The 14381-nt window shown below is 35.0% G+C and overlaps 1 protein-coding gene across 1 annotated transcript; it reads right to left on the reverse strand.

The window, feature by feature from the left end:
• Nucleotides 1–351: 351 nt before the first annotated feature.
• On the reverse strand, nucleotides 352–1449 carry LOC149413964 (uncharacterized). The gene is made up of 2 exons (XM_089643943.1): nucleotides 1333–1449; nucleotides 352–690 (listed from the first exon to the last, which is right to left on the reverse strand). The coding sequence occupies exons 1-2, from the start codon at nucleotides 1447–1449 to the stop codon at nucleotides 367–369; spliced, it is 441 nt and encodes a 146-aa protein (XP_089500069.1). The 3' UTR covers nucleotides 352–366.
• Nucleotides 1450–14381: the final 12932 nt, after the last annotated feature.

Raw genomic sequence — 14381 nt, forward strand, 5'->3', positions numbered from 1 at the left:
GACGTCGAAGGTTTTTTCCACGATGTTTATGCATATGACGGTTTAAAGGTCCCATAAGTGCAGAGGAATAGCTACAGAATGAACATGAATAAGTTTTTTCTTCAGTATGTGTAATTTTATTTATTTATTCCTTTAGATTTACACACAGTACAATATGATAAAAGATATAATTAAAATATTTTTAGTGATTATAGATTATTGTACTTTATCAGGTAAAAATTATTGGTTCCTAACTAGGCAAATTGCCCGTTCCAAGGAACCAAATGTAAGCATGTGACGTTTTAAATTTCCCTTTTTAGAACAAGAATAGCTACAGTAGGATCATGAATATGATTTTTTTCCAGTATGGTTAGGCATGTGACTTTTTCAATATACACTTCGAGAGCAAGAATAGCTGCAGAACGAACATGAATATGGTTTTTCTCCAGTATGGGTAAGCATGTAACGTTTTAAATTTCCCTTTTCCGCACATGAAATGCTGCCGAAGGAACATGAATAAACCTTTTCTCCAGTATGGGTTAGCATGTGAAGTTTTAAATTTCCCTTTTGTAAACATGAGTAGCTGCAGAAGGAACATGAATAAGGCTTCTCTCCAGTATGGGTGCGGAAGTGATTTTTCAAATTTCCCTTTAAAGAACATGAATAGCTGCAAAATGAACATGAATAAGCCTTTTCTCCAGTATGGGTAAGCATGTGATGTTTTAAATTTCCCTTTTTAGAACATGAATAGCTGCAGAAGGAACATGAATAAACCTTTTCTCCAGTATGGGTTAGCATGTGACGTTTTAAATTTCCCTTTTTAGAACATGAATAGCTGCAGAAGGAACATGAATAAACCTTTTCTCCAGTATGGGTTAGCATGTGAAGTTTTAAATTTACTTTTTGAGAACGTGAGTAGCTGCAGAAGGAACATGAATAAGGCTTTTCTCCAGTATGGGTTAGCATGTGAAGTTTTAAATTTCCTTTTTGAGAACATGAGTAGCTGCAGAAAGAACATGATTAAGGCTTTTCTCCAGTATGGGTTAGCATGTGACTTTTTAAATTTCCCTTTAAAGAACATGAATAGCTGCAAAATGAACATGAATAAGCCTTTTCTCCAGTATGGGTAAGCATGTGATGTTTTAAATTTCCCTTTTTACAACATGAATAGCTGCAGAAGGAACATGAATAAGGCTTTTCTCCAGTATGGGTTAGCATGTGACGTTTTAAATTTCCCTTTTCCGAACATGAAATGCTGCCGAAGGAACTCGAATAAACCTTTTCTCTAGCATGGGTTAGCATGTGAAGATTTAAATTTCCTTTTTGAGAACATGAGTACCTGCAGAAGGAACATGAATAAGGCTTTTCTCCAGTATGGGTTAGCATGTGACGTTTTAAATTTCCCTTTATAGAACATGAATAGCTGCAGAAGGAACATGAATAAGGCTTTTCTCCAGTATGGGTTAGCATGTGAAGTGTTAAATTTCCTTTTTTAGAACATGAATAGCTGCAGAAGGAACATGAATAAGGCTTTTCTCCAGTATGGGTTAGCATGTGACGTTTTAAATTTCCCTTTTCAGAACATGAATAGCTGCAGAAGGAACATGAATAAGGCTTTTCTCCAGTATGGGTTAGCATGTGACGTTTTAAATTTCCCTTTTCAGAACATGAATAGCTGCAGAAGGAACATGTATAAGGTTTCTCTCCAGTATGGGTGCGGAAGTGAAGTTTTAAAGTTCCCTTTCGAGAACTAGAAAAGCTGCAGCAGGAACATGCATAAAGTTTCTCTTCATTATGGTTGCGGAAGTGCCGTGTTAACATTGACTTGCTGTGGCTGAAGTAGTTGCAATGCGAACATGAATAAGGTTTTCCTCCAGGATGCGTCTTTAGCTCCGACATCAAGTCTGAAAAGAAGGTAGATAAAGCTCAGTAAGTATCTCCAAAGAAAATTGAAAAAAATAATTCCGAAGAACCAAAACTGATTTTACCTCCTGCCTGGGTAATACTTTCAGAGTGGTCTAAGCATTCCTTTTTAACATCCAGCAGGTCTATGTCTATTTCCGTATAAGGAATCCCACCTTCGTCTTCTTCTCTGTGTCCTTCCTGGATCGGAACAGTCTCCACATTAATGCTACCTGGAATAACAAAACAACAATACAATGATTTGTAAAGATCTGCTGAATGTTAAGCTGTTTGCAGTAACATAGCCTTTGCGGGTACAAATTTCAAAGTCATTTAATACAATATATTTTATTAAAAAGAAAAATTCACTTTTTCATAGTCATCAAGTCTTTTAACTTAAAAAAAAATAATAATGCCATCACCAAGTGATGACCGGTAAGAACCGATTTTGTTTTTACAAGAACTTTAGCCTTTAAAAGACCCTTTCCGAGAAAGTGCTAGAAAACATATATTTATAATACTTTTTGTTATAAAATGACGATACCATTAACGAATGCATTAAAGATTATATTGAAAAAATCACGAAGGAAAGGGAAATAAGAAAAGAAATATTATATATTATCTTCACTAATAAGCATTACAGCAGATGGCCGCAGTAAGAACATATTCAGAGATTGTGTTCTATTCTTGATAATGTCTAGTTTCTTAATGTCAATCGAATAAATATCAATTAACACTACCACAAATTTTGGCTCAATAATTGATAGAAATCTTAAATGGAACAATAATGTTACTGTGTTAGCAAAAAAAATAAAAAGCAAGCCTACATCTTCAAGACCATGAGCAATATATTGGACATAGTTACATTACAAACTGTATACTACGCGCTTATTCAAACAATGCAATATAATGTTGTCTGTTGCGGTACTTGTCACGCGACTACCCTAGAGCCTTCAAATGTTGCACAAAAAATAATTTATAAACTGTATTCGTCACATTTATTCTTTAGTGAAAGAAAAATTATATCAGCAAGTACGTTATGTATTATGGTTCTCTGTAAATTTTTAACAACATTGATACTCCCAAAAGATCACAACAAGTGCGCAACACTAGATTGGGTTCTTCTTTAATGTATCAGCCGGTGAATAACAGAACATTCTTTGGACAAATTAATATTTCTTAATGAGTTCCATTGCTTTATAATATTCACAGTGAAATATAAAAAAAAAACTATAGGTTCGTTAAATCTATTCAATGAAATGTTCAAAAATTCCATCATAGCTTCTGTCATTCAGTCTTCATAGCTTAGAAAGCCCATATTCGATATAATTCATCGATGTATGTATTATCTAATTTACTTATTTGAATAAATATTATTGTAATGTGCTCATCTCGACTCAGGAATTCCCTAGTGAGATGGGCAGCGGAGGGAAAAAAATTCCGATATCACCGTAATAAGTCATGATACAAATGTATTATAACACAAATATACATTTTACATATTTATCTTAAAATCTCAAATAATTATTGAAATGGAGAACATTTAGAAGAGATTCCTTATTTTAGTGGTAAAATATGGCGAGGCAACAGCTTGAGGAACTAGGAATTGTTTGCGGGCATTATAAGTTCACGTTTGCTTAGTTCGACAGTTTCCTGCAAAGATATATTACAAAGGTAAAATAAAAAGTACTGATGGACGACAAGAGGTGAAGGAGAAAATAAGCAACTGTCCTGACTGCGTCGTCTGAAACTCCTTTGTGATAATATACTTAATGCAACTTACTAGTTGGCTGAACACTCTCAGCATACTGCAAACATTCCTTCTTTACATCCGGAAGGTGGATGTCTATATCCATATACGGCATTTCACGAGCGCCTTCTTCCTGGGATCCTGGTTCCTTCTTGATGGAAAAATTCTCTTGGTTGGGAAGGTCCATGGCACTGCTGTTATGTGATGGTAATTGGTTAATTAATAAGTCCAACAAAGCCCTTATAATAAGGGAGCTTGAACCCACTGATTGCGTATTCGAAGAATCCTATATTTAAAAACTTATTTGTGAAACATTAATGGCCAAGTCATTAACAGTCAAATCAACCTAAATAGAAACCCAATAGTTAGGTTGTTCCATATTGACAAAGACCACTATCTTCCCAACCCCCTACCTACTCCTACAACCTCTGCCACTGGAACTCAGCACAATTCCATGCAACCAATATAAGTTGAATATATTGATAACATATGTTACTGGTAGATTGTAGATTTTAAAGTTCAATATAGTACAGTGTTTCCCAGCCTTCTTTATGCCATGCCCCACCGTAGTCTTTTCAAAAGTCAGATGCCCCACCGGCACCTTTTTTAATTAAACATCAGGTAAATTTTCAAATCATATTGAAATATGTTTGCAAACATATGAACCCCTAATGAAATTAAATAAAACCTCTTCTAATACATATATGAGATTAAATTTCTGTAACTATCCATGTTCGCAGAAGTCAAGCGTAGTGGAAAAAAATCGCATTTATACTAAGGAAAAACCATTCTCATGTTCTTACTGTAACTATTCATATTCACAAAAGACAAATTTTATTACTCACATTTGCATTCACACTAAGGATAAACCATTTTCAAATTCTTACTGCGATCATTCATGTTCACAGAAGTCACGTTTAATGAGACACAATAGCACTCCTACTTAAAAAAACCCATACTTACTGTAATTATTACACACATTATCACTCATATTTAGGAAAAACCATTCTCATGTTCTTACTGCGATCATTCATGTTCACGGATATCTAGCTTATTGTTACAAATTTGCACTAGAGCTTAGGAAAAATCATGTATCATGTTCTTTTTGTAATTATATATTTTATTTTAGGAAAATTAACAGTTGGTTGTTTGATACATGTGCAATTTACTTTACTGAGAAACCAATTATAGATTTTCTCATTATACTTATACATTGTGTATAAAACAATTAAGCAGAATATTGTCTACATCCTGCACAGTTTCTGTCTTTTGAGATACTTATTGAAATTTTAACGGGTTTCATTATATTTTAAGTAAAATTTGGTGTATATTTCAATTTTGCACATCTCAGACATTTTTTGTATGGCTGATGAGTATTCCTCTTTATATGTGGAATGCCTACCTGTCACATCTCTGAAGCGTGGTGCCCCACTTCTGAGGCGTCATGCCCCACCGGTGGGGCGTACGCCCCACCGTGGGAAACACTGATATAGTATATTACAGCCCTGTCGAAGCTTCAGTTTTAGCGAAACCGGGTCGGCATTAAGTACAAAAAACGAAAGTGGTATTTACAAGGTTATGGTTTTATTTTGAAATATAATGTCAAATCACAAAGTATCTGCTTCATATGAACAAATATAAATTAACTATGAAAAATCCCAAATTTAAAACAGTTTTTTGGTTTAGATTAACTCAGGCTCGGTTAGGTTAGGTTAGGTTATGGATCCTCATTTCATCAGTTGCTGTTCTGGAGAACACACGCAGCATGCCTCCCACTGCATAAAATCAAGATTTTGCGAACGCTCTAGTAGCTTTTTAACTATAAACACAAAATTAAAAAACAAACTTCTGCACAAAACTGGCTCTTGGATTCAATCACTTTGTACCAAAAGAAGACAAATTTGCTTTTTACGATTACAATCGCTGCATCCTTTTAAATACATTTGAATTATAACAAATCGATAACAAGAACTTTGTTCCTGGTATCTTTATCAGAGTATATCTTGCTTGTAAATCCTTATACATATGATGTAAGAAAATCCGTCAAACTTTAAGCCAAGTTGTATTATTTTGATTCGTTAAATGAACGCTTACAAACAATAACTCACGACAGCTCTCTAGGCCGACTGAGAAAATTTGATCCAACCGCTCAATCACGATACATACGAACCAACTTGGGACGACCGAACGGTTGGGGGGTGGGTAGCAGTTAGATACTATGGCGGTACAACCGTTCTACTTGATAGCCACTTCAACTTTATGTTCAACTCAACCAGGTTGATACAACCGCTCAACTAAATGGAATATTCCTTATGGGATATTGCGTAATGAAGCACATAACCTCAATTAATTTTAACACGAATAACGAATGAAAAAGGTCAATGACATATTTAACTAATATTCTGAAATAACTCTCGGTAAAATATTTGAAGATAAATATTACTCACATTATCTTCTTACTCACAGGTAGCTTTTCAATAATCACTGGAAATGCACATTTGGAATTTAAAACACACCGCGCTGCATAAAAGCGTCTTGTTCATTTGACAGCTAGGCCATAGATATTTGTTATAATAGATGGCCAGTTTATGACATTTGCAATACCGTAATGTACTAGAGTCTAGAGCAGTCATACTCAACCTGCGGCCCGCCGAGCTATTTTGTGCGGCCCTCAATACTTTTTTTTGTTGTTTGTTTTTGGGGTGTTCAATTGGGGTGTTCCGTTGGCATTTCGCACTTGGACGGGCCCAGGCCACAAATAAATAAGCACAAACTCGACAACCAAAATTTACACATCTTCGGATCTACCGGATCTGCCCTGATGATGGACACTGCAACGCTGTCCGAAACGTCGGCTAAAGAAGGAGTTAGCGCAACACGGCATAACACCCCAAAAACAAACAACAAAAATGCTTTTGGCCGTGAGAATCTAAAAACTTACCCGGCCCTCAATACATTTAAAATCAGGAACATGGTTTACAAAATCTGGCATTCTATATCACGTTAATTTGAGATTAATTGCGACTTTGACGTACAGACATTGAAACCCGAAGAGGATAGTATAAGTATAATATACTATCTATTTAATATAATATGGTATAAGAGTGTTGCTACTGCACACGCTAGATCTATCTCAAAAAACAAAGATTTGACAGACAAAAATGCGCGCAAATAATTTTGCTCGTGGCAACACTTACATTTTTGACAGTTCCAAAGTTAAATGGTTACCAGTGTTACTACAAACGAAGGCAATGTATCGCCATTTAGTCTACTAAACAAAACCTCTTGAACTTATCTTTATATATCTTTTTGATATAATATTTTTTGCGGCCGGAAATTTTCGAAAACGAAATTCCGTAGCTACCCCCCCCCCATGGATTTCGAAAAATTGTTGTGGGGAATTACATATGATCAGAGATGTGCAAAATGGGAACCCAAAACCATTTGAAATGCAAAATGGAAATGAGTCAAAACTTTTCCATTTGAAAATGCAAAATGCAAAATGGTTTTTAGAAAAGCATTTCAAATGCAAAATACCTATTTTCAAAATGCATTGAAAATGAAAAATGGTTTCTCAGGTCATCAGGTCAAACAATTAAAACAATTATAGAATTTTTAAACAATTTTGTCATTGACTACAGATTATGAAACCACAAAAAAATTGCGCGGGACTAATGTTGCCACCGTAAAAACATAGAAACCACTATCTAACATTTAATATTACAGCGTCAAGGCCCCATGTACAGTATTTGAATCAGTATTTTTTTTAATGGTATCACTCAATTGCCAGGGCTCCTACCAGGGAGCAACTTGACAAATGTAAATTATCTCTTATAGCGAGGTTGAGGACCGACTGATACTTGGGGCTTATGAAAAAAAGATGAGTAGAGATAGTAGGAATAAGGTTGCAAAAAGCATTTAAAATGGAAAATGAATTGAGAAAAGCATTTAAAATGCAAAATGGTTTTTAGAAAAGCATTTTAAATGCAAAATGGAAAATACCCATTTTGCATTTTGCATTTCCATTTGAAATGGATTTATTTGATATAAAGCACATCTCTGGTAGAGTGGCACTAACGTTGCAAGGAGCGAAACGGGCACGTGGTTTATAATCACGCATTTAGCGTCATTCCGCTGTTCACGATTCCGGAGAATATGATATTTAGAAGGGAACGGTCTCAACGGCTATTTACGGTTGACGACCAAATCCATCTAGACACGGATTGTAGGATTAACTCTTTACTCGGCTTTTACTGAATAATAACATCCCCCAATGGGAATTTAATAACATTATACGCCACGCGTATTTTTGTTGATTGTCCGACAGTACGACGATAAATTCCGACATTTTTCTGCCTATTTTGAACTCATGGTCACAGATTTATTTGCAGACGCAGAAGGAAAGCATTTTCGTGTTTGGAGTGCAGTTTTAACTAAAATTGGGGAGTCTGTAAGTGATTCACTTTTAAATTCATAGCAGTTTTGTGTTTAAAATGAAAAGATACAATAATTAAAATTAATGTCTTTAAAATGAAAAGATATAATAATTATAGTTTTGGATCCATTTGCGGATGCATTTCGATGGAAAATATTCTCAGGAAATGTGGTTATATATTAAGTTCTAGTTGCAGTTACATGTGCTACAAAAATTGGAATAAACCATTTTTAATCAAAGCTGGAGACTCGCACTAAGGTCCATTCTTAAATGAAAATTAGTTTCGTCTTCCAAACGAATTGTTAAAATTGCTGTTCTATATTCATCTTTTGGCGCATTTCGGAGGAATCCATTCGCATGTTCCGAGCGGCGCATAAATTTTAGTTTCACACAATATGCTGCGAAATTCTGAGGAAAATTATTTGTTTTCTCCGCATGTAATTATTAGTTATGCTCGTGGACTCTAATGCACATAGTAACTCATGTTAAATTTTTCGATTTAAGCAATAAAAGGAAAACCATTCTTGCGTTCCGAGTGCAGTTATATTTTATTAGATACATATGCATTTGTGAGTTGTGGGAACCCATTTTTCATCGAAGAATTCTCTGTAGTTGTAGTATAAAAAAATCGGTCCGTAGTAAAATAAGGTTATCTTAATGTGGAAGATTTCTCTCCCCCCTCCCCTCATACTTTGTAGGAAGGTATAAGTGAAGCCCACGGGAGATAAATACCAGTCTTTGTAAAACGGAATCCAAAAATTTATTGCTTAGTTCCTATGGAAAATAAAATTTACATTGTGTAAGAATATTTAAATAAAAACGTTGATTTATTTATTTCATGAGTATTAGAACTGCAAGATAAATGTAAAAATCTAAGTTTATAGTAAAAATATAAAGTGGATCTATTTTAAGTGTAGTAAATAAATTTAATAATTACATTACCTATAACACAATGACGGTGAGCAGCTGAAGGAGCTTTATCCATAGAAACTGAAGAATTAAGGAAATATCTTGATTTTTGGATTAACTCGCAGTGCTGCCATTTTTCTTCACCTGCGATTGCGTCTATGAAATTTGATGATTATAATAAGTAGGAACCTATATTTAAGTTCTCTGAGATTTCTGAACTTTTTATTTGTCTATGGTTAAGTTATTTCTGACAGCTCTGTGTCTCCATCGCAATAACTCGTTATTTGCTATTCTGAATTAGTGCCAAAATCATGACATCTTTATCTAACAAGGTTCAATTAACCTTTTTCCGGGGACAACTCAACTACTTCTGATATAATATTATGTTCCCCATCATTCAAACACATTGACGGTAAAACTTTGTGCTTCGCCTTGTAGGTACGTGTGTAATGTAGTTTTCCTTTTCCTTTAGTTTGTTACCTAAAATTCTTGCGTTTGCATTTGTTCCAGCGGTCGCTAAGTGAACTCTTTACAACACTCTGTTTTAAATTTCACTGCGCTGTTTCAAGCTGTAAAATCCTTCCGCTTATTCTAAACAGCAAGTAAACATACGGAAAATAAAAATATTCGCTTTCTTACTACACAATTCACAGCCTTTTTCATTAGCTCTACACTGAAGGTCCTTGGGGAAAATAATTTCTCTCGGGGCCTATGTCATCTTTAGAGATGCCGTCTGAAAAGTGCTGCTGAGACTTATGCAATCCTCACCCCTTGAACTCAGGCACCCCTACCAAGTTACCAAACGTAGCGGACTACTTGGGGTGACCTATGGCAGAACGATTGGTTATCCAACTAATTAGCTCCAGGGCGGCAGTACCTTCCAAATTATTCCACGTTATAATTTTGTTCATTTGAACTGTGTTTTGTATTTTCCGTTTTGTGGCTATCGGGAAGTAGATTGTTAATTTGCATACACTCTTGGCCTGTGCTACTATTAACACTTTTAGTGTTTTCTGTTAATACTAATGTGTACATTTTATTTTGTTGCATTGTGTAGTATTCGTGTGTTAGTTATGTTTTTATAAATGTTGTGTTCGTGTATTTAAATCCATTTTGTGTTTGATAGATGAAAAGGCATATGTTCTACTATATTAAAAACCTTCTCTAATAACATTACTGTTTATTTATAAAGTTGCAAAATACATTCGAATAGAAAATTTCAATTTTCAAGCGGTTTTTTCAATACGCTCACAATCACATGATGCATTCTCCTGGGAGAGGTGAGGCAAGGTTAAGAGGAAATCCAGCATAAAGAACGCTATTGTGACCATTTCGATAACAAATCAATCAATTTTATAAAATAAAACATGCTTAGATAACGATTTCCTCTTATAAACCGTATGTGATTTTTTGTTTTAAAAATTTTTATAAACCTGCCACATTAACGCATTCAAATGTTGTATTAGTTTCAGAAAACAGACGCCTTTACGCAGCAGCATGATTTCCACCACCATCAAGTTAGAACCAGGCACAAGTGCGGAAGACGAAGTCGCTGTGGTGTTTACGGAAATCGATGTAGACTTTACTTTTGTCAAAAAGGAATGTTCGGAATCTATTTCCGAAAATAGTTCAGGTAATTAAAAGGCTTTATTTTGGTACATAACTGTGGTGAACGTATGTCTGTCGGTATGAAAGAGACAGGCATATCTGAGTGAGACAGCATCACCGAGACGTATAAAAAGGCGTGTCTGTTGTAACTCGTCCTCTTTTCACTAACATCTCTACTACTGTCCATTGTATAAATACTTAAAGCAACCAAAATGAAACCAAATAGTATGAAGTACCCAAACGTATTTTATTAACAAGTTATCTGAGTGATCGGCACGGCAGATCACTACAGTTGGCGCAGCCGAAAAAGGAAGCTGAACAGCCATTAAATTCTTCCTGGAGGTAGAACTACAGTGTAAGTTACTGTAGTGTTTTGTGTTTACTACACTTTTTACTGAAGCTCAAGGTTCGTTGTGTGATTGAAACTATGATGGTTCGTATTCAGATTTATTACAATATAATGCTATTACAACCGAGCTGTACAATCTTAGTTTGGTAACGTGTGCTCGCTAGCAGGGTAAATTTCCGTCTCTGGCGTGGCTCCGCGCAGCGCTCGCTGTTTACGTGACTGGATCGGAAGTGCTCGTCCTGTTATACAGTCGCAAAATAGAAACGAAAACAAAACTGCGTGACCGTATTGACGTATTTTTTTTAATTTGGTTTTACGCCCAGACGGGCTTTTACATTGATTTTAAGAACAGAGCTATCGAAGATTATATATAAAAAATTAAAGCATGATATAACAGTTAATTGGATATGAAACAATATTAGTAAAACATGTAACAGGAACATAAAATAATATAGGAACTAGAACAATACTACATATAAGACGAATCACTAAAACTACATTACCAACGCTGCTATAATTTGAAGGATTCAACAAAGCGCTGGAAAAGCTTACGCTTAGTTCTATAAATGGAGTCAATACATACATAAATAGTGCCCCCAAACTTGTTGCCCAGATCATGCATCCTATTAGTTAGTGACTTTGTCTGATATTTGGTTGTGTAAGTATTGCAGAAGATTGTTACATTTTTCTTATGTTCCTAGTCCGCACATGGAATTTAATAGTGGCATCGATGGCAGGACTGTCAATTAAGTTGTTAATGACTCTGTGTAACACAACCAGGTCTGACATAATTCTCCTGTCATACAGTGTTATAAGATGCAATTTTCTCATAAAACTGATGTAATTAATGTATTCAATCGCAATTTTGAGCATAACATTTACATACCTTAGAAATGTGTGTTGAAATCTTTCTACGTCGTTGTGTACTTTATATAAAGGGTACCAAATAGGTGAATTATATTCCATTTGACTTCTGACTAAACGGTTCTCATACAATCTAAGAACTTGAAATAAATTAAAGTTCTGCAGAGGAAGCCGAGCATCATTAAAGCTTTATTAGTTATAAAGTTAATGTGAGCAGTGAAAGTCGAGTTTTCATCGAATATTACACCATTTCACGAATTAGTGACTTGATTTATTATTATTTAATTCATATTCATGTATGATATTATAATGCGTTTTGAAAAATCGTATTACTTTACATTTCTGAATGTTCAAAAATAAAGTATTTTGTTCACATCATCGATGAAGTTGAACTAAGTTCGTCTGTAAAATTTGTCAATCGTAAACGTATTGTATTATTTTATATATATTCGTCAGCAAATAGCAGGACTTCTACACTATTAAATATGTCACCATTGTCATTGATGAATAATTAGAAAAGTATTGGGCCAACGTGGGATCCTTGAGGAACACCACTTTAGTCTCAAATATATAAGATTGTACAGAATAAATATTTACGCTAAGCATCCTATTACTAATATAACTAATAATCCAGGTCAATAATTTACCTTTGATTTCCGTAAATCGGAGTTTATATATAAGTATGTGATGTCGAACCTTGTCAACCTTGTAAATCTATGAATAAGGTTAAATATATGGTAAAAAATTGGCTATCAGAAAAAATATTTACTTTAATATGTATGAAAAAAATGTTGATTCTGTAGATATAAGATGTAAATTATAACTTATAAAAATGTATATGAAACTAAACTTTAAGCACCTGTTGACAAGCCAATTCAATTGGCTTAGCAGGACTTGTTTGTTGATATATATTAACTATTTATTCAATAAAAATAAAAAAAATAAAAAAAACAGCTTTACTAAAATCAGTGTATACTCTCTCCACTTTTTGTTTGAGACCAAAGGATTCAGGTATTTAATTTTCATACATATATTAATACTCAGTTTCTTTGTTTTATTTCGTCGCTTAAAATTAGGCGAAAATCGACCACTTGACCCCTCAAGTCGCTTACACTCTAGGTTCGTTTTGGCATGCTTGAAAAAAGTTGCCTTTCATTTGTTTCAGTCTTCAGGCGAAAGTAGACCGAGACGCCTCTCTGTGGGAAAAGAATTCAAGTTCAATTTTGCGTGCAAAAACGTGAAACAGCAGTCAGTGATTTTATTTGGCAACTCGACCGGATTCGAAGTAGACAAAAATTAGAGGAACTCTGTCGGCAGAAACTGGAAGCGTTCGAGGCGCGCTATACTAAAGTACCGAAGTTCACTCTCCCGCCGCCAGGACTGATGACACTCTGGCAAAAAATAGATTTGCGGCCGTATAATTGTCAGAGCTTCTAAATTTGGGAATCGTACCACGTGGTCATCACGAAACCACGTGGTACGATTTATTTATAAAATGTACACGGTCAAACTGATGATTGCATTCCGTCGAAAATATGGAGGCTACGGTTAAAGTTTTCGAAAAAATTCATCCTCCGAAGGTTTAGGAACGTTTATCTGCCGTCCCACAGATGGCGCTCGCTTCAAAATGTTTCACAATAAGCGGCTAAAGTTTTGACATTTGCCATTTGAACCGAAAATGAGAAAAGTCGGGCTTTTGGTCAATCAGAGATAATAGCCGATCATAGACTAGCAGCGAAATATTGTCAATTCAAATAAACAATAAAATCTGTGTAGGTACTTACTTTGGCAGTATATTTTTTTTAAATCGATAATGCTTTTGAACGAAATAAAATAAAGTTGGGTAAAAATAATTTGACACGGATACCGTCGCCCCGTAGTGAAAAACTACATCAATAGCGTCACGCAAGTTTACAATTTCTACCAGGAGCGCAGAACTTGGATGAGGTTAGCCTGTGAGCCATTCATAGGTTTTCATCTATTTATTTTTTAACGAGTAGGTGCCTAATTGCGTTATGTAAATTTTTTTCGGTAAATTTTTGACAGTAGGTGCAGGTACCTACACAGATGGTACCGGGTAGAGGTCCTAGGTAGGCAGGTACTGAGAGCGTGTTTTAGCCTGTTTTCTAGGTTAGGTCCGTTGTATTGTAATAAAAAGTATGGATTTAAAATTAAAAAAAAACGACAAAATCTGTGCAGGTACTTACTTTTGCAGTTTATTTTTTTAAATCGATAATGCTTTTGAACGAAATAAAATAAATGGTAAGTTTTTAGATTCTCACGGCCAAAAGCATTTTTGTTATTTGTTTTTTAGGTGTTATGCCGTGTTGCGCTAACTCCTTCTTTAGCCGACGTTTCGGACAGCGTTGCAGTGTCCATCATCAGGGCAGATCCGGTAGATCCGAAACGTCGGCTAAAGAAGGAGTTAGCGCAACACGGCATAACACCCCAAAAAAAACAACAAAAAAAAGAAATAAAATAAAGTTTGGTAAAAATAATTTGACACGGATACCGTCGCCCCGTAGTGAAAAACTACATCGATAGCGTCACGCAAATTTATAAATTGTACCAAGTAGTAGTAGCAG

This window comes from Hesperophylax consimilis, chromosome 20 (assembly GCF_061612785.1).
Source record: "Hesperophylax consimilis isolate HC1 chromosome 20, BYU_Hcon_1.0, whole genome shotgun sequence".
Classification (NCBI taxonomy): Eukaryota; Metazoa; Arthropoda; class Insecta; order Trichoptera; family Limnephilidae; genus Hesperophylax; species Hesperophylax consimilis.

Coding starts and splice junctions, on each gene's coding strand:
- LOC149413964 (XM_089643943.1), bottom strand. CDS start 1,449: ATGCTAACCCATACTGGAGAAAAGCCTTATTCATGTTCCTTCTGCAGC. Junction 691..1,332: donor CTGGAGAAAAGCCTTATTCA/TGTTCCTTCTGC, acceptor AAACATCACATG/CTTACCCATACTGGAGAAAA.